This window comes from Lactuca serriola, chromosome 7 (genome assembly GCF_051521515.1).
Source record: "Lactuca serriola cultivar US96UC23 chromosome 7, Lser_US96UC23_V15, whole genome shotgun sequence".
In the NCBI taxonomy this organism is placed as follows: domain Eukaryota; kingdom Viridiplantae; phylum Streptophyta; class Magnoliopsida; order Asterales; family Asteraceae; genus Lactuca; species Lactuca serriola.
The window spans coordinates 172,730,917-172,756,034 of NC_136414.1; the positions used below are offsets into that span (position 1 = coordinate 172,730,917).

Consider the following 25,118-nt stretch of genomic DNA (forward strand, 5'->3'; position numbering starts at 1 on the left):
ACAAATGATAAGCTCCTTAGCTCACATGTCAGTTCCATTTACATAAAATTCCTGGTGACACTAAAATCACCAACAGTTTGTATCACTTTTAGTAAGGTGGAAGATGTTGCAGGAGTCATCGGTTGTGATGTGACTCGGATTTTGTTTGTGTATCTTGGTTTGCCTTTGGTTTGCCTGTAGGAGACAATATGAACCACGCCGACTCTTGGAAAGTTGTGACAAAAAGTTTCCATTGAATTTATCAACTTGGAAAAACGAAAACTCTGTTGATTAGAGGTATATTAACCCTTACTAAGTCAGTGTTGGGTAGTTTGGCCATATATCCTTTGTTTCTCTTTAAGCTTCCTAATTTGGTGTTGAAAATGTTGAAATCCCTTAGGGGATCAGTTTTTTTAGGGTTTCAAATTAGGGGAAAGAAATTTTATTGGCTTAGTTGGAGTAAAGTCATGGAAAGCAAGAATGAGGGAGGTGTTTGAATTGGCAAACTTTTTTCTTTCAACCGGTCTCTTCTGTTTTAATGCCAATATCATTTTTAGCAACATCATGCTTTCTGGGTTAAAGTGATTAAAGTGTTGCATACGGATAAAGGTATTCTCGGTTCTAACGGTTCTAACTCTATTAGAATCGATCTCAATGAGTTGTGGATTATTTTAGTTCAGGCTACTTCTCATTTATGTTTGAAAGGTCTTGATTTGGAAGATTTTGCAATATTAAAGTAAGAAACAATCAACATACCAAGTTTTGGTTTGATATTTGGATTGGGTGTTCTCCATTTACCCAAAAAATTCCTAGAGCTTTTGATTTAGATGTAAAGCATGATTGTAGGTTTTGGAAAGATCTAATGTGGAAGATTGGCATCTTTGTCTTATGAGAAATTTGATAGGTGGTGTTAAGGAGGGTCATTGGCATCAATTCACTTCCTTACTTAAATTTTTTGTTTTCTTGAATCAAAGGGATTGCTTGGGCTCGACTTTTGACCTGGGAGAGTTTTCTTTCTCCTCTATGAGAGTTGTTTTTGGATGGTGTGACTTTAGCTACTAGTAAGGTTTTAACTAGACAAAACAATTACATTCCTTTCAAGTTGAATATTTTACTTTGGGGGGTTGCTCTTAATTGGTCGCCTACACGTGCTAAGCTTGTTGATGTGGAGTACACGTTTTGTCCTTTATGTGACCTTGCTCTTGAAATTGTGTCTCGTTTGTTTGTTTTATGTTCAATGATTGTGGATATTTGGCACCTTATCGGAAAATGGTGGGATATCTAATACCCAATCAAACGGTACTTCAAGTGATAGTCGGATAAAGTGGGCGGACAACATACCACTTAATGGAGGGCAACACAAATGTATTGATGCGGTGATCATAACTATTATTTGGATAGTTTGGAGGTCCATAAATAACATTATCTTTAGAACATTAAAGCCAAAAAAAAAATCAAGGATTTTCTATTACTTAGTTTTGTACACTTTTCATTGAGATTAGCAGTAGACGCCAACTGTATAATCTAAATTGGTCGGTGACTTTAAAACCGCTCTTTTGCTTATTTGACTTTGTAATATTTTTCTAGCATATTGCTAGTTTAATACAAATCTTCCGTTTTAAAAATAGTCAAAATTTCTAGTTAATCTTATGTTTATTGTAGACAAAACTTGATTATATTATGTCTAGGACAAAACTTAATTGATTATGTGATGACTTCTTTATGGTTTTAACAAAATAATAGACATGGTTCTTTCAGCACCGAGGATCACCCATGCACGTCATGCCAAAGCTACATCATCTCAAAATCCAACCCCAAACCTAAAAGAATATGAAGCAAACAGATGAGATTCATTTTCCTCAACACAATCACAAAGTGATCATTTATCACATTCTTTACAACTATGGAAGGTTTTCACGTTTCCAACTCAAAAACCAAGAATAACACATAGTAATAGCGCAAAAAAAAACAAGTTTTCTAAAGATAACAAGTAGTATTAGAATTTTCCTCAACATACGATGGTTATATTGACAATAGCCTAGTAGGTTTATTTGCCATATTATCGAAAATGCCATACCGTTGGAAGGTAATAGCTCCAAAGAACCAATTTTTCTAAGGATTGTTTAGTGATGGGTGGGATGAATCATCTATGCACTAAAGTCCTTCATGATGTGAAATTACAAATATACCCTCTCTCCACAATAAATTAGAACACCTCAAGATTCTATAGTCAAAAGCTCAACAAACTCCACCATGGCTATAGGTTTAAGCTCTCCATCCATTCTATATATCTCCACCATTCTTATTTCTCTTTTCTTCTCTACATCTTCTCAAACTTGTTCAAATCACACTTTCACGTCCAAAAGAACCTTCACTTCCTGCAAAGACCTTCCATATCTCAATGCTCATCTTCACTGGACTTACTTCAAGTCCACAAATCAATCCAAGATCGCATTTCGGGCCCCACACACTCCAAAGGGGTGGATCGCATGGGCAATCAATCCATACAGAAGAAGCATGGTTGGATCACAAGCACTCATAGCTTTTCGGAATACTAAAGGCATGATGTCAGCATACACAACAACAATCACAGGGTACAACCCATCAATGCAGCCTAAAAAACTCTCCTTCCATGTTTCAAAGCTTTCAGTCGAGTATTCAAACAATGAGATAACCATTTTTGCGGTTGTGGGCCCACTTGCAAATGGGCCGGTTGTTAACCAAGTGTGGCAAGTTGGGAGCTTGGATCAGAATGGTGTTCCTATGATGCATGAAATGGAGTTTCAGAATCTTCAATCGAAAGATGTTATTGATTTTTCGTCTTTTTGATTTATTGAAATTTATAAAATCTCATACACTTATGTTGATGGTGTTCAATGATTGGTAAAATGCACATGTGATCATGTTAACGATGGTAAAAAGCATGGCATGCCATCCTTCTACTAAGATTCCCTAATTGAGTATATCTATATAAAAGTGAAAATGCCTTTATCTTAAACTTTTTTGCCTTCCCAAAAGATCTTTTTCTTATAATTGTGCCACCATACTTTTACATAATATGTATACCCCATGTTTGTCTTAATGATAAGGATAAGATACAATAATCATAATGATACCAACCTGTAAAGAGTACAAGAGTTAAATTACAAGTACTTTTCATAGGTAAGCTTCGAAAGTATTCAACTTAAAAGTTAAATAATAATAATAATCTTTAAAGTTGACTTTTTTGTGATGAAGTCATGTAATTTTTCACACATTTACTGCTTTGATCACATCAAGTAGTTGGTTTATCACACATGATGCACCTCCTATGAGTAAATAAAAGTTTCATGACAACCTACATACACTTATTACAATCAATATAAGTTGTTATTAAACATTAACAAGATCAATAACCAAAGTTTTTATAATTCCATCAATGGCCATAACTATAACCTCCGCCTTCGTTATATTTTTTTATATTCTTGCATTTCATTTTGATATATCATATGCTCGAATGTGTTCAGAATACAAATTCACATCCAGAAGAAGCTACAGTTCTTGTAGGGATCTACCCCATCTATCTGCAGAGCTTCATTGGACGTACAATTCATCAACGGGTATAGCCCGGATCGCGTACCGGGCCCGCCAGGGCCCACGCGGGTGGGTCGCATGGGCGGTTAACCCAAACCAAATAGGCATGGTTGGGTCGGAAGCAATTGTGGCTTTTCATAATGGTAATGGCAGTATGAGAGTGTATACGACATTGATAAATAGTTATAGTCCTTCAATGGTGCCGGGAAATCTTAGTTTTCAAGTTTCGGGTTTATCTGCTGAGTCATCGGTTAATGAGATTGCTATTTTTGCTGATGTGGGCCCGTTTGAAGGTGGGTCCGTTGTTAATCAAGTGTGGCAAAGTGGGAATTTGGTTTTGAATGGTGTCCCTCAAATGCATGCGGTTTCACAACAAAATCTTCAATCAACGGGGGAGATTGATTTCTTGTATGATCAAGAAAAGCATAGATAAGAAGTTTGTAAAAAAAATATGTCAATTTTCTGAGTTAAATGTAACGCCATATTCAACTACCAAATGTTGCTAAATTGAAGTGAAATTGAAAGAATATTCTATAATAACAAAGATGGGAAGTACTTGTAGGCATATAAGAATATGTAATCATTTTACCCACTACTTGATGGAGATTGTCCTACTTTTGCTTTTTCTTGTTGGTAGCTCCACAATCACTTGTTCAATAAATCAAGAAAAGATGGACGATATTTTCCAAGAAAAATCTTTAAGATTATTTATTTTCTTAATGATCGGAAATCAATTTGGATACCGAAATGAAAATTCCACAGGGTGGCAGTTAGGTCGGTATGTTGTACGTAGACTGATGGTGGATAAAAAAGATGCATGGGAATATAACTTGGAAGTTAGACTTGAAGGAGTTGACACTTTTAGAAAACATGACCTCATATAGGAGAAAGGAGAAAGTGGATTCTTAAAATTAGGGTAGTTATACTCATTTTACCTATTTGAGCATCAAAGTAAAGTATTTATCAGCTTATCTACTTATTTATTCCACTTTTTACTTTCAGTTGTATTGCTAACATCGTCTTTTTTTATCCCTTCTTTACTCGCCGTTGTTTAGCATGCACTTATTGTGGGAAATCTTATATAGATACAACCTCTATATATGGGCAAACATGGAGGGACCTAATTGTAATATTTATTATTTTTAATTTTGCACCCTATCTAGAATCATCTCTAGGCTAGCATAAATAACATTACTCTAAGGAGTATTGGATAATCGAGTATTCTTCATATTTTAGTCATGGCGTTAAGCTTGGGCTAGGGTCGTCTCTTTTGAGAGCCTTTCTGATTAAGGCAAGGAGAAACATTTGGTTTCTTTGATGATTTGTTTCTCTTTCTTTTCTAATGTATTATGTAATAAACAGCATTCACAATCTTATATTATAGTGTATTTTGATTTCAATTGAGATGCAATACCAGATGCTGAGAATCAAAATTAACTATATAAAGACTAGAAGGTTGCTAATTACATAATAGAACAGAAAAAAAAAATCAGCAAAGAAACTAAATATTTCTCCCTGTCCTAATCAGAAAGGCTCTCAAAAGAGATGACACATGCTCAAAACTTAACGGGATGACTAAAATATGAAGAATACTCAATGATTCAATTCTCCTAAGACTAATATTACTTATGCTAACCTAGAGATGATTCTAGAATCTAGATAGGGTGAAAAACTGAAAATAACAAATATTACAAATAGATCCTTCCATGTTTGCCCTTATATTTATATAAAGAAACGTTCTTTATCAAGATCCAAGATTGTAAATCTCTCCAATGTCAAAAAGCAAAAAAGTCTGAATCTCATGAGGTATTACTACTCAAAAGTAGAGTGGTGTTTTTACAATGTCTTTTTTTTACGTTATAGATGTACGAGGAGTTCAATAAATGGGTATAACATAATAATATCAATACGAAGTTAATTTGATTGATCAATCAGCAGGAAAACCCAGATGCCGATTGATTAGTTTAGCGACAGGAGTGGCATCACCTGGGTGGTATGGAATGATGGATTCCAATTCCAATGATTGAATGACTTGGTAGAGTGTTTGAGGGTGAGCACAAAATAAATGTTTCCTTTCTGCTAATTCTTCTGCTAACTCACTTTGATGGTTGTCCATTAGGTCTTCATTCACTACCACTATTAAAGGTTTCCTTAGCCTTAATGTCTCAAATATGCTCCCTGAACCTGCCCCACATAAAACTCTAAAAATTCAAACACTCATTATTATTATTATTATTAATTATTATTATATTGGATAATTGGAAGCATGAAAATTGTAAAGAAAAATAATAATACCTGCATGGCTTATAACAAGAGATGCTGATGTTAAATAGTCTGCAATGCTTGAAGAAAAGGTGAAGTAATCAACAACCAGTGATCCATCTTCACCACTAGACTGCATTTTATGATGCATCAAGATTATTTCTACATAAAACATATTTACTCTATATGTGCATGTTGCATCAAGTGTTCAATTTTGGAATCTTATAAACATTATAAAAAGTAAAAGGAATGAAACGTCAAAGCGAAAAAATATGTGTCAAAGAAGTAGATTTGTTTGATAACAAAACTATAGTTTATAAAAACAATTAAAACTGTCAAGGTTAAATGCTGAGTGATCAGCTGAAAGACTCAGCTGCTGAAGATTTAATTTTTTTTTCAAATTAAAATAATGTATTAAATACTTTATAGTGGGACCCTCGACAAGTATTGAGCTTCTCTCGATGTGTATTTTCTCTAACAAGAAACTCTAAAGGGATTCAGTAAATTTGCAACTATCTTAAAAAGTCGACCACAATCTATGCTCTGTTTTGAAAGAGCAAATGTTAGTTGAAGTTGATGAACAAACAGATGTAGCTTCCTATAAGATTGAAGTCTTAAGGTCTAAGGATTGCATTTTAAAGTTGGCATCTTTGATCTTTCATTTTCCGAAAGCGACATTTTCAATCTTAACACCCATAACTGTTTCCTTTTCTACACTACACATCAAAGCATCCTCACTCATTTTACTAAGCAATTCGGTCTTCACGAGTTGTATTGCAGAAAAACATATTTCAAACGTTGCAGTAGCAACAAGAAAACCAAAATTACCTATAGACCAAAGGAAAAGAGCGATGTTTCCAACATCAAACCAGTACGGTACACAATTCCTTTCAAGCTGACCAACAAGATACACCATTTTCCGAATCATTAAAATCATTTTAGTGGACTTCAACAAATTCGATTTATCAAACCTAGAAAGTGAATCACAAAAACACAAAACCACAATGTTTTCTAAAAATTTTGTGCTTACTTTACTACATCGAATGAGTTATTTGTCCTTTTTTATGAATAAAATCGTTTCCAAAATATCTTGATCTTTTCTTTGAAGATGTTTTGACAAGGTATCCATTAGGCTTAAGATTTTCAACATCAAGTGTAAATAAAATATGAAATCAAGTGTCTTGAAATGTGACAAAAGAAAAATCATTGTCATATTTCAAGTCATTTGATTTCATGTTTTATTTACACTTGATATGGAAGATTTTAGGCTTAACGGATACATTGTCAAAACATATTTAAGAAATGATGAGTTTCATTCAAGTTTAAAGAATGTATATTATTTTTGTCAAAAAAAATAATATTAGAATTGTGGAATGTCGGAAGATTATGTTACTCCAAGAAGTCAAACATACGACCAAAAATTACTAATCGACATCACTTTGTAGTTATTTTTAACACGATTTTAGATAAGCAAAGTTCATGAATTTGATGATCGATGTAGTGAAGTAAGCACAAAATTGCTAAAAAACATGGCGACTTTGAGTCTTTGTGATTCGTTTTTTAGGTTTGATAAATCGAATTTGCAGAAGTCAAGTGAGATGCACCAAAACTATTTTAATGATTCGTAAAAGGATGCATCTTAGTCAACTTGATATCTATCATCATTGTTTGCTACATGATAACAAAGATGTTTAACTTGAAAAGAATTGTCAGCCTTTCTCGTTTGATGGTGGAAACAAGAAAACAACCTTTTTTTTCTTTGGTTAATTATTTAATGCTAACTATGGTTTGCATGTCGCGACCGTAGTCGTTGAAATATGTTTTTGTACAATAAAACTCTTGAAGATCGATTTGTATAATAAAATGAGTGACAACTTTATGACTGATGTTTTGATTTGTAGTGTAGAAAAGGAAACACTAATTGATGTTAAAGATTGAAAATGTGATAAGTCGCTTTCAAAAATGAAAAAATAAAGAGGTCTAATTTAAATTGCAATCTCTAGACTCGTCATATTTAATGAAATCGCAATTTCTAATTATTTTTATGTTATATATTATGGGGAAAAAATGTGTACCACCCAGCTCTTTTTTCTGGGTACGCCCTAATTTGATTTAAGTACATTCATACATGATTCCGAAATGAAAAAAAAAAAAAAAAAAAAAAAAACATCCTTGATAGCGATCAAGTTGCAGTTAGGAGAAAATATATGCAAACCTTGGAGGTAATATGAGTCCCTTTAATCCCACTTGATTTGATAAATATAATTGCTTTGAATAGTGTTGAAAAAGGTGCATTATTTTGTATTCCATGTAACTTATTCAAAGGACAAGGATGAATCTAGGGAAAGGTGAAGATACTTTTGTTAAGAACCAATTTAGAAGTTGAAATATATTATATAGGTTCATAATTTTAACAGTATTCATAGTTTGAGATGCTTACAAAACCTAACAAATCAATTCAAAGTGTTTTTGATCACCGGTCTATAAAAGCCAAAAAATAATATCATACCCACTTGCTTGCTTCTCTGTAATGTTTGGGGTGTCCTCTAAATCAAGGGTTGCGAACCCGAGACTATGATAAAAGTCAAGCTTCAAGGATCAAGTAATAAAGGAAATTATCTCAAACTTCTTGAATGGTTAGCGAAACATAATGAGATGTTGATAAGGTTGGGTTGCAAGGACAAGAATATGACGAAGTTAACAATATGAACGGTGATATCAATGGCCTTAAAACTCCAATCTTAAAAAAAAAACTTCATTTGCGTATTATGTTCACTGTTTTGCTCATCAACTTCAACTAACACTTGTTCTAATTTCAAGAAAAACAAAAGCATTGATTGTGGTTGGATATTTGAAATACTTGTAAAGTTATTGAATGTTATTAGAGTTTTTTGTAAGAGAAAAAATGTTGAGAGAAGCTCAAGCTCAATGGTTTATTATAATGGTGAACTTGGAAGTGGCAAAGGATTAAATAAGGAACTTAGTTTGGGAAGATCACGTGATACTCTATGGAATCTCACTATAAACCGATTGTGAATGTTATTTCTTTATATATCATATAGGCGTGAGTTACTTGATAACAATGGAGGTGTCCTTCAAGTTCACATGATCAACTAAAACCAATGTCGTTGACTATGCACTTGAGTTTTCGATTTTATATTCTTAGATATATTTGATGAAAATTATTTTTGGTGTAGAAAATCATTTGAAGATTGCTTTACAATGAAAAGATAAAAACATAGTTAATGTCATGTCTTTGTGATGTTAACAAAATTACGATTGCGTCAAATAAGATATTATGGATGGGAAACTCTCTTGAGTTCACTCATATCTTTTTTGTGAGAAAAGTTCCATTGAAGCTCCCAAGATGGAAGATGTACATGTTATTCCCGGTAAACTACACACCACAAATCTTCATCATTTTAGAGTGAAATTCTTTTTGTGATCATTAATTTGTAACTTTAAGGGATAAAAGAAATCAATTTGAAGAGGTTAGTTTGAAAAAAACGCACAAAATAATAGATTCAATGGATTGAAGGATCTTAAAAAACTCTTTAAGGATTAAACTTATTACATACTTGTGGTTGGCTTTTTGAAATACTTGCAAGTATAAAGAATTTGCAAAATTTCATCCTAATAAGTTCCCAAATACTAAATTAGTTCATCCTGATGATGAACTTATTAACTACATCTATGCTATGAAAAAGGATAATAGATTCAAGGGACTCAAGGATCTTAAAGAACTCTATAAGGAGATGGTGAGATCAAACAATCATAAAGTGTTAGAACATCTCTATTTACTTATCAAGTTAGTGCTAAGTCGACTACTTTTTTATAATATTGTTAGCTTTTCATAATCTATATGTTTTCTCACTGCTAGCTTACTACTACTACTATTCATTAAATTTGTTTAAACATAAATTATTATTATTACTACCAAATCGCCTGTGACTAGGTGCTTCTTGATTGCTACTTTTTTTTAATTTGCTACAATTTGTTATATAACAAGGAGACTTCAATGATTTTTATTTTAAATATTGTATTCAATCCTCTTTCTACAATACTTGTGTGATATAGATATATTTGTACTCTAAAGTTATGCTAATACCTCCATATAACTCAATGAACTAAAAGTAGAATAATAGAAAACATAAGTATATATATATATATATATATATATATATATATATATATAGTACCTTTTTCGGGATGTAGGATCCACGACCCATTTGAATGACAAGGTGAGTGTATCCTTTCTTTGACAATTCTTCTTTAACTTGTTCAGTATCCACACTTCTAACAAGAGAATCAAAAGATGTTGTTCCAACAGTCACAAAAACAATTCTCTTTGATTTAAAATTGTTATCACTACTAGTCTCCATCTTGTTATACTGTGTTCTTCACTCCTGTCAAAATAATAAAAAAGAAATAATAACAATTTACAATTATCCTAAATAGGAATTTAAGATAATAAGATATTTGCAGTGTAGTATCAAAACCATCAGTTATAACTTATAATTAGATTAATACTTTTATATAAGATTTTTTCAACAGATGAACACTAACACTATGAAGAAGCATGATCCATAATAATATAAATGAATTGCTGTAATGCAGCTCGATTCCACACAGTCAACTACTGAAATCAGATTGATCAGATAATTACTATTTGGGTTTTATATCCACAATCAAATGATGCAAAATTGGTTAACTTTGGCGATAAAAATCAAAATTGTGTACACGATGTTGATGAAATTAGGGTTTCAGAATTCAATTTATGCTTAAAACCACTTTCAAGCTCCGAATGCCCAAAATAGTAAGAAACCTTCAACGGTTCGACCATTCCCCAACATTAATACATCAAGAAAAACATCAATCTTGTGACTAACCTTATCTGTCCATGCTCGATTTCTAGTTGTAGGTAGAATCCTAGGCTTCAATTTCGAGTTTCTTCCCTTCGATTTTTTAGATTTAATGGTGTTGTTGAATGGTTGAAGAGAGAGGAATCAGTGAATTACCGATTACGATTTCCTAGGGTTTAACTTTTGACTAAAGTAAAAATAGTCAACGGGATGTAGCTGAACATTAACCTGATTAAAGCCAATACTGGGCTTATTTTGTTTTCAACTTAAGCCTAATAAAAATTTCCAAGGTAAGTTGTATTATTGGGATAAAATCGAATTTTTTAATAGATAATTATGATTGGACTATTTGGTTTGGATAATCTAATTTTTGTATTGATTTGAATCAAAAGATGAATAAATATTTTGGAATTTTTATTGATTTTGGATACGGACTAAAGAATCGAATAGTCCAAAAAAACAGAATAAAACTTTAGTATTTATTAATTTATATTTTTATGTTTAATATAAATCTTTAAATTTATTATTTGTAAGTTGTCTTCAATACTATATAGTAACTAACAGAGTTTGGTTGATTTAAACTTTTTTTAAATCATATCGTATAAAGGCGTAAAGCTATTGGTGTTCGGTTGGATTGGATTGGATTGGTTTAATCCGATCCGATTAAGTGAATCCAAACTAATGTTAGTTTTCAAAACGTAGATCCAAAATAGTCCAAACTAAATTCAAATATGATATAATTTGGTTGGATGGGTTTTTCACAATTCGGTTTTCAAAAATTAAAACATTCTAATAAATATCATTTTAGTATTAACTTATTCTATAATACAAACTAAAAAAAAAATGTTTAATTAGGTATGAATTAAAATTTATAAATAACTATCAAAGAAAAATATATTATAGTTTAATGATTTATAGACAATTTTTTTTATAAATACATATTAAAGTATTATAATATATGAAAATTTTTAATCAACTAAAAGAATAATTTAGTAAGTTTATAAACTATTAAAAATATATATATTAAAGGAATAAAATAATAAATTGTTATTCAGTTTTTTTGGACTATTTGGTTTCTATTTAATAAACCAAAATCAATCCAAAATAATAACTCGGTTCTGCTAAAAACGAATCTAAGAATCCAAATATCCGAATTGTAATTTGGTTAGTTTGGATCTGATTTTAATTTAATTTGTACTATTTTGATCAACATATTAAAAACCATAATCAATTGGGATTTACTTGATCATATCAGATCGAACCGATCCATCCAAACGAACAACTCTAAATGTAAGAAACATCAATAGACTATCGATTTTTTAACCAATCGGTCGTAATTAGGTAAAATATTTACCAATTACTCAATTGTTTGGAAAATATTTACTAAAATATATTAAATTAAATTGGAACTCAATTTTTAATTAAATAAATAATAACACTAGGGAAAGTAGTCCCTCCCCCTCTCATTCGTCAATGCTTATCGTTGCTAATTAACCCTTCTGTTCCGAATTATGATAGACTCGCTATTAAAACAAAACTACTGAAGGACATCATTTTTGCTTAATGCAGAAAAACGCAAAGGTTATGAAGATGTTCTGCTCAATGACGAATCAGCCATAAAAAATTCGTCATAAACCAACCTATTTTTGTCACCATTTAAGACGTTTACTGGGATTTTCAGTTGAATATGCTATTGTAACATCCAAAATTCTGGTATGTCTTGAAACCCTAAGGAATGATAAGTACTTAAGAGTACGCTTAGCGTACTACATGGTTGTGGTCGCGGAGGAATCAGGGTACGCTGGGCGTACCTTGGGTTACGTGGGGCATACACAACAGGGACGCAAAACCCTAAATCCCGGACTTGAGGCCTATTTAAACATCTTTAAGTCCCTTGGACTAAACCCCGGAGAGCCTCCTCAGCTATAGAACGTTCTTATACTCTTGGAAACCTTGTGAGATCATTCTTGAGCCTTAAAGAGTGCATTTGTGGCCTTTTTAGTGTGTATTTCAAGAAGAAGGGGTGGTCAAGCAAGTTTGGATCAAGTGGGTGCTTCAAGATCCTACACCAAAATCATCTTGCAAGGCTACTGGAGGTAAAAAGCTTGCATCTTTCCTTTCTAATCTTTAGATCTAGCTAGGATTTTGGTGGTTTGTCCCTTTTGTGAACTTTAGACCTATTTTGTCGAGCTAAGCCTCCCCGTTCGATATGAGAGGCATATATGAGGTCCCCTAGTCATGTAGAAGTATAAAAATGGAAGCTTGATGAGAGATTTGACCTCATGCTTGGGTAAAAGACCTTGGAAAGGTCTTAATGGGGTAGTTGGGTATGTATGAAACATGCAAGGGAATAAAGTTGCCAACTTTATGCTTTAGGACATCTTGTTAGACTTAGATGTAGCTTTTGGACGTGAAAGATCCGAGCATTAAGCACTTAATGGAAAAAGTGCTTAACATGGTTGTACGTTGGGCATAACTGGTTGTACGCGGCGCATAGTCCCTAAGCCTTCATTACGATGCGCGTACCAGGGTGGTACGTTGGGCATACGCAACTCAGTTGGGCCCTAATCTATTTTGGGCCTTTGGGTCTCATTTGGTTGTTGGGCTTGATTGGATTCTGTGAGTTAGAGGCCTTTTCATCTATTTGGGTCATGGGTTGGGCCTTTCCTGGAATAATTTAAGGTCTTATCATTGACTATATTATTATTGTTATTATTCAGCTCAAGAGGTTGCGGATTTTTAGGAGGACAGTATTCATATTCATCGGACGGAGGTGAGTCTTCTCACCATACCTATGGGTCTACGACACAAAGGTCGGCTCATTATGTGATCATGTTATGTGTTTGTTATTCGTTTATGAATTGATATGTTATGTGATATTATGTTGGTATGGAAGACCCGGGGGGAGCCCGTGACATTGGATATAAGACCATGTGGGGTAGCCCATGGCATTCCTAGGTAAAGACCATGTGGGGTAGCCCATGGCACTGGATGTAAGACCACATGGGTAGCCCATGGCAGTCCTAGGTAAAGACCATGTGGGGTAGCCTTTGACGTTCTTGTTGGATTATATTGCATGGTTTATGTGGCATGTGTATAGCTTTATTAGCTAACAGGATATGTGTATGTGAATGTGTGTCGTATGCTCTGGGAAACTCACTAAACATTTCGCTTACAGGTTGTTGATTTGTTTCAGGTGCTTCTGAGACCAAGGGCAAGGGCAAGGCGTGATGACGTGGCGCGCACTCTATCTCTATTTTTAATGTATTTGGGACCCTCTGATGTTTTAAAAAGGAAAACAATGATGTAATGAATGTTATTTTGAAAACATATGTTTGGGAATCTATGGTTTATGAGATTGGTTTTTGATTAACTTAAAAACGAAAAGTTTTCTTTGTAAAATTGGGTCGTTCCAAGTTGGTATCAGAGCCTTGGTTTGAGGGATTCGTGCACATCCTCGGGTGTGTCAGGAATCAAACTAAGGAGGTGATAAAATGTTTTCAAAAGTAACCTAAAAGGAATTTAAAAGAAACCCAAAAGATGAGAGTGCGACGCACGTGATCAGCCGAGTCAAGTAAGAAGTTTCCCAATTTAAATAACCATGTGATACTAATATTGAGCTTTGTTGATTATATGGAACCTGCTAAGTGTATGTTTTAAAATTGTATACGGTTAGGAGCTTATAGCCTCAGAATGATTGATTTGGCCTTATTTTTTTCTCCTCGTTTGGATATAGTCTTAGGGTAGAATCTCTTACTCGAAAGTCTATTTGATCCTTTCTGTGTATAATTTACATGCATAAAAGCAGCCTGTCATGATTGGTTTGGTTAATATGAGTAGAGTGAGTCTTAGGACAGCCTGAGGCTGATATATTCAGTAATTGCGGAGTATAGTTGGGTTGTGGGACGAAGTGAAGTTATCAAGTAGAGCAGTGGGGAAAAGGTACAGGTAGGTGTTGAAGGTGGTATTGGGCCCGTACCACTGGAAGCACATGACCTGCACCCGAAGCGTTGCTAGATCTGACGACCTCAAGAAGGACCAGTGTGGGAAGATCCTTTATATATAGAAATTCTGATCATTTTGATTTATAATATTTTAGTTCAACATGGTGATGACACGGTTAGGAACAGGAGGATCAGGATTGGGATATGGATCTGGGCTGGGTCAGGCAGCACTACTGATGGTATCGATGAGAGGTTGCGTGAATTGATTGCGGTCGAGGTTACGATGGGCATCCTTGACGCTACCCCATTCATCTTTAGGATGGTCAAGGAAGGTATGATGGAGATCATGGAGGAGAGACTTAGGGCATTTAGGGCTGATGTTGTTGCGGGTCAAGGTGGAGCCCGAGCTCCCTCGTTTCGGGAGTTCAAGGCATGTGGAGCTCTAGAGTTCTCTGAGGTTAGGGACCCCATTGTGAGCAGACGCTGGGTAGCGGACATTGAGAATGCCCAGCGCACGAGTTCTTGCCCAGAGGAGGCAAAGGTTGGATTTGCTTCCTATATGTTGAGGGACTGGGCCCGAGATTGGTGGGGCGAGGTTACTAGCCAGGTGGGAGCATCTGGTGTGGCTGAGATGTCGTGGGCTAATTTTTTTTGACGTTTCGATGCGGAGTTTGCACCACCTATTGAGGTGTAACGGTTTGTGAGGGAGTTTCATGGGTTGCAGTAGACCACCGAGACTGTGGCGGGGATCACCGCCAAGTTTTGAGAGCAAGCTTTGTTGATTCCTCAGTATGCTACGGATGAGGAGATGAGGCTGACCCGATATCATGCTATGTTGAGGGACGATATCCTGGATTTTGTGAGCTTTACAGGGTGCAAAACCCTGGATAAGATGGTGGAGAAGGCTCGTGAGAGGGAGATTGAGTTGGAGTCTCGCACGAAGCGGAAGACTGAGCAGGTATAGGCAACAAGGGCTCGGGATAAGAAGCCTAAGACCTATGATTCTTTGGGTAGGTGCCAGCAGGGTCGGGGTCGGTGTGCCAAGTACGGTAGGTTTCATAGTGGGGCTTGTCGGACAGCCGGGATATCAGGATGTTACTCTTGTGGCCAACAGGGCCACGTGAGTAAGGATTGCCCCAAGAAGGGCTTGATATCTTTCAACTGCAACCAGACAGACCATAAAAAGGCTGATTATCCGAGGTTGCAGGGAGGAGGATGAGGATCAGTGGCGGCGCCCGCGCCCACCACTATGACGATTACTGACGGCCGCCCTGTCAAAACGGAACCTCCAACGGTAAAAAGTCGTGCTTTTCAGCTGACTACCGAGGAGGCTCGGGCAACACCAGACGTTGTGGTTGGTATGTGTTTATTCTTCTCTATCTTGTGTTTGATAATTGCTTATATGTATGTATTATGTTTTGCATATGGACCTTTTTGGTCAATGGTATGTCGGCTCATGTTTTGTTTGGTTCGGGTGCTACCCAATCGTTCGTGTATCTTACGCTTAGCAAGAAGTTCCGAGACGCGCCGAGGAATCTGGTGTGACATCCCCAAAATCTTGGCCAGAAAAGACCGATTTTCATTTATGGTTTTAAAATAATTTCAGAGTAAATCCTTTTGATTTGAAAGAGTTGCGGAATTTGTTCCCAAAAACAAAACGTGATAAAACAATGTTTACCTAAGCATTTCATAAAAGAAATGTATTTTCATTATATAATCAAAACTCGGGATGTCATGTTCCGATACAGACCATAAAGCATAAACGACAACATTACAAGTCATTCAACAAATATATACATATACAGACTTGTAAACAAAACAACTTGATGGTTCATCCATCTTATGCCATTGCACCACTTCCTGTAATACAAATAAACTGAGTGGATTAGGCTTGGGAGCCTGGTGAGAATATAGGGTTTTCAACCCACAATAAATAATTATATTTAATTTCCACCAACCAACAATAACCCAATTACCCATTCCCGTTATTTTCACTTTACGTCCCTAAGACAACTAACATAAGGGACCTAGTCTAAGAATATTTCATCGGGGCGACAACACATGCTTCGGGGTTCCTCAGCAATATAAGTCAAATAAGGCAACCATGAGGGGGATGGAATACAACGAATGAACACCCAAGTTCATTAACACCTACAGGTTATGAGCCTGCTAGCGTTCCACTGGACTATCTAGAAAAGTCCGTGGTCGTCATCTAAATTCCGCTAGATGAATGGATCAAAACAACATCGAGGCCTTTCATCTGTTTATTACACACCAACTATCATGTTCTATCCAACATATTAGTATATACATAGTTTCAAAACCTATATAGCATGCTCAATCAATACATTTTCCACATAACAGATGAGGCACACACACACATAACACGTATTTCATAGAGAAATAATCAAATCTATAAGATAGAAGAAAGTGAATATACATTCACACACATAACAAGAAAATTATACACATAACATGTATTTTGTATAAAATACTTCATAATTATGCGTTAGAAGAAAGTAACTACACACTCACGCATATAAACAACAATATACTTAATACACTCAAACCATACTTGTATTATTATCGTGTTTATGAAAGGTAGTATACACTCACTTGATCAGAAGATGATCAGATAGCACTACGGCTTGTAGAAGTAGTATCTCTCCGCAGATCTGGAAGATCTTCACAAAAATCGAACTTCTCGCGGGCAGAGCTTCGGCTCGGGAATCACGCTCTTCGGGATTCTCGGGGCTTCGGATCTTGCTTCGGGAATCGGGAATGATACCGGGGCTTCGGGGTACTTCTGGCATGCAAATCGAGGTAAAACGGGAGAGAGAAGAGAGAAAATAGCAACCCTAAACGGCTGGCCTTTCAAATCTATTTATAGGGCAAATTTGGCCCTTGCCACGTCGTGGCAACCTTTTTCCACGTCGTGGGCTTGGTCGTCACTGCATGCGTCATCCCAAGTTGCATCTGGGGCCTTCCAGAGGTGACAGGAGATTTGCCACGTCGTGGCACTGCTTGCCACGTCGTGGTCTCTGACAGTTTTGGGGTTTCGCGCCCCGAACTTCAGAAATTCATAACTTTCGCATACGAACTCCGTTTTCGACGTTCTTTATAACGCCGCGAAGGTGAGATTATGCTCTACAACTCTCGTCTAGACTCCATTGGCTAATTTTGACTTTATTTTTAATATATTATAAGTATATTATTTATATATTATCTTTAGTAGGCCGGGACAGGAAAACTCCGTTCGAAATTCATAACTCCTTCATCTGAACTCCGTTTCCGTCCGTCTTTCCGTCGTTGCACTACTATCGACGAGATCTTAAATTATCATTTAGATCACTAAGGATAGATATCTATCTACCTTAAATTCACTATTTACGACGCACTGGGTCGCGCTGGGTCGAGCCGGTTCTGTCGCGAAACTTCGACAGGTCATATCTTCTTCGTTATAACTCGGATTTTGGCGTTCTTTATATGCACGGAAACCTCGTTTCAACTACTACAACATTATCCATAGATATCGGCTTTATCTAACATTTCATTTTGATGCTTATTTTTATTCTTAATTAAATTAAGACACACAATTAAGCACATAACACATAATACTCAAATAATACACTTCTATTATTTCAAAACGAGTTACAAAGGTTAACCTATACTATTATACCAACATTAATGACAAGCCCAGAAACACAGGCGTTACATCTGGATACCCCGCTCGAGGTGGAGATTGCAGATGATTACACTGTGAGTGCTGCGAGTGTATTTTAGGGCTGTGTCCTGAATGTGTATGACAAGAGGTTTCGCGTGGATTTAGTTCCCATACCATTGCGAGGACCGAAGGTGATCAATGGGATGGATTGGCTGGGGCCCAATAGGGTCATGATTGATTGTAAGTGACAGTTGGTCCGAGTTTGAACCCCAAGTGGGGGAGAGCTGGTTATTCATGGTGAGAGGGCCTCGCAGGGACCGACCCTCTGTTCGGGTGCGAGGGCAAGGAGGTTTCTACAGCAGGGTTGCTAAGGATTTCTGGCTTATGTTTCGGATACGAGATCGGAGGCCGTAATGGATTTGGGCAGTGTGTCGGTGGTGCTGGAATTCCGGGACGTATTTCCCGAAGAATTGCCATGAGTGCATCCAGAGAGGTAAGTGGAGTTTCGTATTGACTTGGTACCGGGTGTCGCCCCGATCGCGAAGGCACCATATCGGTTGGCACCACCCGAGATGCAGGAGTTATCTACACAGCTTCAGGAGGTGCTAGACCGGGGGTTCATACGTCCGAGTAGTTCACCGTGGGGTGCACCGATTCTTTTCGTGAAAAAGAAAGACGGATTGCACGGGATGTGCATTGATTATATGGAGCTAAACAAGCTGACGGTGAAGAACCGCTATCCTTTGCCAAGGATCGATGGTTTATTTGATCAGCTTCAGGGTGCATCTTGGTTCTCCAAGATTGATCTTCGGTCCGGGTATCCTCAAATGAGAATATACCGAAGACAACTTTCATGACTCGTTATGGGCATTATGAGTTTGTGGTGATGCCATTTGGGCTCACCAATGCCCCGACAGTGTTCATGGATCTCATGAACCGGGTGTGCAGACCGATGTTGGATCGGTCAGTGATCGTTTTTATTGATGATGTCCTGGTTTACTCCAAAACCAGAGAACAACACGAGCAGCACTTGAGAGAGGTGTTGGAGACTTTGAGGGCAGAGAAGCTTTATGTAAAGTTCTCTAAATATGATTTCTGGCTACGGGAAGTGCAGATTTTGGGGCATGTCATCAATCAAGAGGGTATTTTTGTGGACCCAGCTAAGGTGGAAGTTGTGATGCGATGGGAGGTACCGAGGAACGCTTCGGAGATTCGTAGCTTATTAGTTTTAGCGGGTTACTATCAGAGATTTATCAAGGATTTCTCCAAGATTGCTACGCCATTGACCCGTTTGACCAAGAAGAATGTGACTTTATGGTGGAATGAGGATCAGCAGAGGGCTTTTGAGACTCTGAGGTAGAGGTTATGCGAGGATCCAGTCCTAGTACTGCCTGAGGGGTTGGATGATTTAGTGGTATATTGTGATGCAACAATTTCAGGGTTGGGTGCAGTATTGATGCAGCGAGGGTATGTGATTGCTTATGCCTCGATGCAGTTGAAGCCTCAGGAAGCAAATTACCCCACGCATGATCTGGAGCCGGGGGCGGTGGTGTTTGCACTCAAGATTTGGAGGCATTATTTGTATGGGGTGTGGTTCATTATTTATACCGATCACAAGAGTCTAAAGTATTTGATGGATCAACAGAACCTTAATATGTGGCAAAGGATATGGTTGGATGTACTGAAGGATTATGATTGCGAGATCATATACCATCCAGGGAAGGCCAACGTGGTGGCCGATGCTTTAAGTCGCAAGGCGACGAGGTCCCCGATTAGGGACATTTATATGAGGATGTCAGTGATTTTGCCTTTGTTGGATATGATCATAGGGACTCAGGATGAGGGGGTGAAGAAGGAGAACTGGAAAACAGAGAAATTAGGGGTCGGTATCCTTTGTTTGTCAAGGATAGCTGCGACCTTTTGACTCAGTGTGGTCGAATGTGGGTACCATTGGCAGGGGGAGTGAGGCAGAGATTGTTAGAGGAGGCGCATAAGTCCAAGTTTTCTATACATCCAGGTGCAACAGAAATGTATATGGACTTGAGACTGAGTTATTGGTGGCCCTACATGAAGCGGGAAATCGCCTGGTTTGTGGAGCGGTGCATGACCTGCAGGAAGGTCAAGGCCGAGCATCAGTGGCCTCATGGAAAGGTTCAGTCGTTACCCGTTCTCATGTGGAAGTGGGAAGAGGTCACCATGGACTTCATTACGAAGCTACCAAGGACGGCGAAAAGAGTGGATACCATATGCGTTATCGTGGACAAACTGACGAAGAGTACCCATTTCATTCCAATCTCCGAGAGTATATCCGCAGAAAAGTTGGCGTACATTTATGTTCGAGAAGTGGTGGCTAAGCATGGGGTGCCGGTGGCAGTGGTTTCGGATAGGGATGTTCGGTTTACATCCAGGTTTTGGGGAAAGTTCCAAGAGGAACTAGGTACACAACTACACTTCAATACAACATATCACCCTCAGACGGACAGTCAGAGTGAGAGGACGATCCAGACATTGGAGGACATGTTGCGGGCATGCGTGCTGGATTTTGGAGGAAGTTGGGATACGTACCTTCCACTAGCAGAGTTCTCGTACAACAACGGTTATCATGCTAGTATCAATATAGCTCCTTTTGAGATGTTATATGGTTGGAAGTGTAGGACCCCAGTATGCTGGGACGAGGTTAGACATCGGGTGATGGGGAGCACGGAGGTGGTACTCAAGACCACCGGGTTAATCCATGAGGTACACGATCGGTTGCGAGTCGTGCAGAGCCGTCAGAAGAGTTATGATGATCAACGGCGATCGAACCTTGAGTTTTAGGTGGGGGATTTCGTTTTGCTGAAGGTGTCACCCTGGAAGGGGATTATCAGGTTTCGTAAAAGAGGCAAGTTGGGGCCTCAGTTTATAGGCTCGTTCAGGATCATAGCCCAAGTGGGCAAGGTAGCCTATCGTTTATAGCTTCCAGAGGAGCTTAGTCAGATTCACAACACCTTCCATGTTTCTCAGCTTCAGAAGTGTGTTGTTGACGAGTCTGCAATTATATCCTTGGATGATATTCAGGTGGATGGGGGCTTGAATTATGTCGAGAGGCTGATTGCCATACTAGACAGGAAGACGAAAGGGACTTCAGAACAAGGAAGTAAAGTTAGTAAAGGTGCAATGGCAGCACCGAAGGGGCTCCGAATGGACTTGGGAACCAGAGGATGAGATACGGGAGCATTACCCAGAACTGTTTTTAGCCACAAACTTCGAGGGTGAAGTCTAGCTCAAGTGGGGGAGAGTTGTAACATCCAAAATTCTGATATGTCTTGAAACCCTAAGGAATGATAATTTTACATAATTGGTCCCTTAAGTACGTTGGGCCTCTTTTGTTGAGCTAAGCCTCCCCATTTGATATGATAGGCAGATTTGAGGTCCCCTAGTGATGTAGAAGTATAAAAATGGAAGCTTGTTGATAGATTTGACCTCATGCTTGGGTAAAAGACCTTGGAAAAGTCTTAATGGGGTAGTTGGGTGTGTATGAGACATGCAAGGGCATAAAGTTGCTAACTTTATGCTTTAGGACATCTTGTTAGACTTAGATCTAGCTTTTGGACGTGAAAGATCCGGGCATTAAACACTTAATGGAAAAAGTGCTTAACATGGTTGTACGCTAGGCGTAACTGGCTGTACGCGACACATAGACCCTAAGCCTTCATTACGCTGCGCGTACCAGGGTGGTACGCTAGGCGTACACAACTCAGTTGGGCCTTAATCTGTTTTGGTCCTTTGGGCCTCATTTGGTTGTTGGGCTTGATTGGATTCTATGAGTTAGAGGCCTTTTCATCTGTTTGGGCCGCAGGTTTACCGGTTGGGCCTTATTGGGCCAAGGGGTCCATTAAGGATGATGGAATTGGACTTGGGGATAAAATTGGAAGGTTGGGCCTTTCCTGGTATAATTTAAGGTCTTATCATTGACTATATTATTATTGTTATTATTCAGCTCGAGAGGTTGCGGATTTTTAGGAGGACAATATTCATATTCATTGGATGGAGGTGAGTCTTCTCACCATACCTATGGGTCTACGACACCAAGGCCAACCATTATGTGATCATGTTATGTGTGTGTTATTCGTTTATGAATTGATATGTTATGTGATATTATGTTGGTATGGAAGACCTCGGGGGGGGGGGGGGATGGCATTGGATATAAGACCATGTGGGGTAGTGGATGACATTCCTATGTAAAGACCATGTGGGGTAGCCATGGCATTCTTGCTGGATTATATTGCATGGTTTCTGTGGCATGTTTATAGCTTTATTAGCTAACATGATATGTGTACGTGAATGTGTGTGGTATGCTCTGGGAAACTCACTAAGCATTTCGCTTACAAGTTGTTGATTTGTTTCAGGTACTTTTGAGCCCAAGGGTAAGGGCAAGGCGTGATGACATGGCGTGCACTCTATCTCACTTTTTAATGTATTTGGGACCCTCTGATGTTTTAAAAAGGAAAACAATGATGTAATGAATGTTATTTTGAAAACATATGTTTGGGAATCTATGGTTTATGAGATTGGTTTTGATTAACTTAAAAATGAAAAATTTTCTTTGTAAAATTGGGTCGTTACAACTATCCATCTAAGATGTTCAAATCATTATAAATGGATTTAACTTTTGATAGATTAACAACGGATGTGTTTAGTGGTCATTGTAATTATGCAACAAATTTGGACAATGGGATGCTTGGAGTTAGGTACGGAATTGAACTCAAAATAGAAAATATTATTGAATAGTGTAGACCACTTGTGGTGTAGACAATGGCGGATCCAATGCATCACAAGTGGGTGTATGGACCCACTTAAAAATGGCTCCCAATAAATTTTTAGCAAAAAAAATTTTGTTATGTAGTTGAACAATCGACCCCAGTTAAGTTTTATTTGGTACCCATTTGTAACGTCCCAATTTCCAAAATAATTTTTTATTTTGAAAATAATATAAACACCCATTTTTAATAAAGTTACATTCAGATCAACCATTTGTTTGTAAATCATAGTGATAAAGAAGACAATGTGGAATCTCGAATCATAAAACTATTGATGTGTGTGTACAATCTCACATTCGCAATCAGATAAGTACCTGCAAAATATTTAATCCACAACTATAAGCATAAATATTAGTAAGTTCCCCAAAATATCATGTACAACACATCATAATAATCAGTTATGGGTTATCAGCGAGCTTGAGACTATCAACAGTCCTGAATATCACATACATCACAACAATATAAACAACTATGGGTTAACAACAACCTTTGGGACTATCAACAGTGCCAGTGGGCTAACAACATGCCTTGTGGATTAACAACACACCTCACGGATTATCAGCACCCCTGGAGACTATCAGTAGTCCCATAATTCACATAAGGCCCAACCAAAGTATCCATAATTCATAATATTAACAATTATCATTCCCTTGATAATGGGCCTAAAATCCAAGTCCAAAATTATTAATGGGCATCTTGGCCCAATAAGCCCAACCAAATTATCCATGGCACATACCAGATGAAATAGCCCATAATTCACAGAATGTAACCAATCCAATAACCAAAATGAAGCCCAAAAGCTCAAAGGCCCAAAACATATTCAACCCATTATGTAGCATGTACGCTCGACGTACCATTATGGTACGCGCAGCGTACTGGCGTCTTAAGGACTACGCGCAGCGTACATTGAGTACGCCCAACGTTCTTCCAGATCAAGCACTTTCTCCATTAAGTGCTCAATACCCGATTCCTTTACGTCCAAATGCCAAATCTGAGTTGTTTAATACGTCCTAAGGCATAAAGTTGCCAACTTTATGCCTTTGCATGACTCATATACACCCAAAACCTTCATTAAGACCTTTCCAAGGTCTTTAACCCACACATGAGACCAATAATTCCACCAAGACTCCATTTTTATGCTTCAAAACGACCAAGGGACCTTAGATCTACCATTCTCCTCCCATGGAGTTCCTTAACTCGCCAAAAGAGGTCCAAAATCCAACAAAAGGTGCAAGCTTTTTACCTCCAGAAGCCTTGCAAGATGACCCCAATGCAGATTCTTGAGGCACCAAACTGATCCAAGCTTGCTTAACAGCTCTCCTTCTTGAAATAACTCCAAAATGGCCACCAAAACCTTCTACTTAGGCTCCAACTCTCACTCACACACTAACTCAGCTGTAGGAAGACGAAATGGGGCTAAAGAGACTGATAGGGTTTGGCCCAAGAGGCTAAGAGGCGTTTAAATAAGGGACAAGTCCGGGATTTAGGGTTTTGACCCTTTGATGTGTACGCCTGGTGTACCCTCATGTACGCCCAACGTACGTAAGGCTCCTCCACGATCATTCATGCAGAGTACGCTAAGCTTACTCATAGGTACGCCCAACGTACTCATGGGACCAATTATGCTAAAACTTAGATTCTTGAGGGTTATAATACGTACCAGGTTTAGGGTGTTACATTAACTAAGGTTATTACCCACTTACTTCTCATGTTACTATAAGAATGATCGAGTGTGGGAATGAAAGAGATTGTACAACTATTGTGAAGTGATATGACAATGCGTGATCTTCAGTAACCGTGTTCTACATAAGTCGACAACAACGAAGTTAACAAAAAGTGCAGTCTTTTTTGAACATTTTGGAAACTTCGTTTACCTGAAGTACCGGTTACCACAAAGTTTTATTTGAACACATGTGTACTTCGTTGGTATTTTGTGTATAAATAGTAACTTTAATGGTATTTTTTGTACTAAAAAACAACAATAATATTTTTTGAACATTTAATAACCAGGTAACATGATGGTTATCTACAATAA

At 37.5% G+C, this 25,118-nt stretch overlaps 1 protein-coding gene and 2 pseudogenes across 3 annotated transcripts; 2 read left to right on the forward strand and 1 right to left on the reverse strand.

Moving 5' to 3' along the window:
• The first annotated feature begins 2,232 nt into the window (after window positions 1–2,232).
• On the forward strand, window positions 2,233–2,808 carry LOC145064561 (cytochrome b561 and DOMON domain-containing protein At5g47530 pseudogene; annotated as a pseudogene).
• Window positions 2,809–3,397: 589 nt separating this feature from the next.
• Window positions 3,398–3,985, forward strand: LOC145064562 (cytochrome b561 and DOMON domain-containing protein At4g17280 pseudogene; annotated as a pseudogene).
• A 1,342-nt stretch (window positions 3,986–5,327) lies between these two features.
• LOC145061138 (glycosyltransferase family protein 28) lies at window positions 5,328–10,868 on the reverse strand. Of its 3 annotated transcripts, none has more exons than XM_079008529.1 (5): window positions 10,704–10,868; window positions 10,381–10,450; window positions 10,014–10,220; window positions 5,848–5,947; window positions 5,328–5,736 (listed from the first exon to the last, which is right to left on the reverse strand). In XM_079008529.1, exons 3-5 carry the CDS (start codon window positions 10,194–10,196, stop codon window positions 5,480–5,482), a joined length of 540 nt encoding a protein of 179 aa, XP_078864655.1. In that variant the 5' UTR covers window positions 10,197–10,220; window positions 10,381–10,450; window positions 10,704–10,868; the 3' UTR covers window positions 5,328–5,479. The 3 variants fall into 3 exon arrangements, with proteins under 3 accessions (XP_078864655.1, XP_078864654.1, XP_078864653.1); XM_079008528.1 differs by having other exon boundaries at window positions 10,381–10,453; XM_079008527.1 differs by lacking the exon at window positions 10,381–10,450 and having other exon boundaries at window positions 10,704–10,866.
• Between the last annotated feature and the right edge of the window lie 14,250 nt (window positions 10,869–25,118).

Coding starts and splice junctions, on each gene's coding strand:
- LOC145061138 (XM_079008529.1), bottom strand. CDS start 10,196: ATGGAGACTAGTAGTGATAACAATTTTAAATCAAAGAGAATTGTTTTT. Junction 5,948..10,013: donor GATCCTACATCCCGAAAAAG/GTACTATATATA, acceptor CATAAAATGCAG/TCTAGTGGTGAAGATGGATC. Junction 5,737..5,847: donor TCTTGTTATAAGCCATGCAG/GTATTATTATTT, acceptor TATGTGGGGCAG/GTTCAGGGAGCATATTTGAG.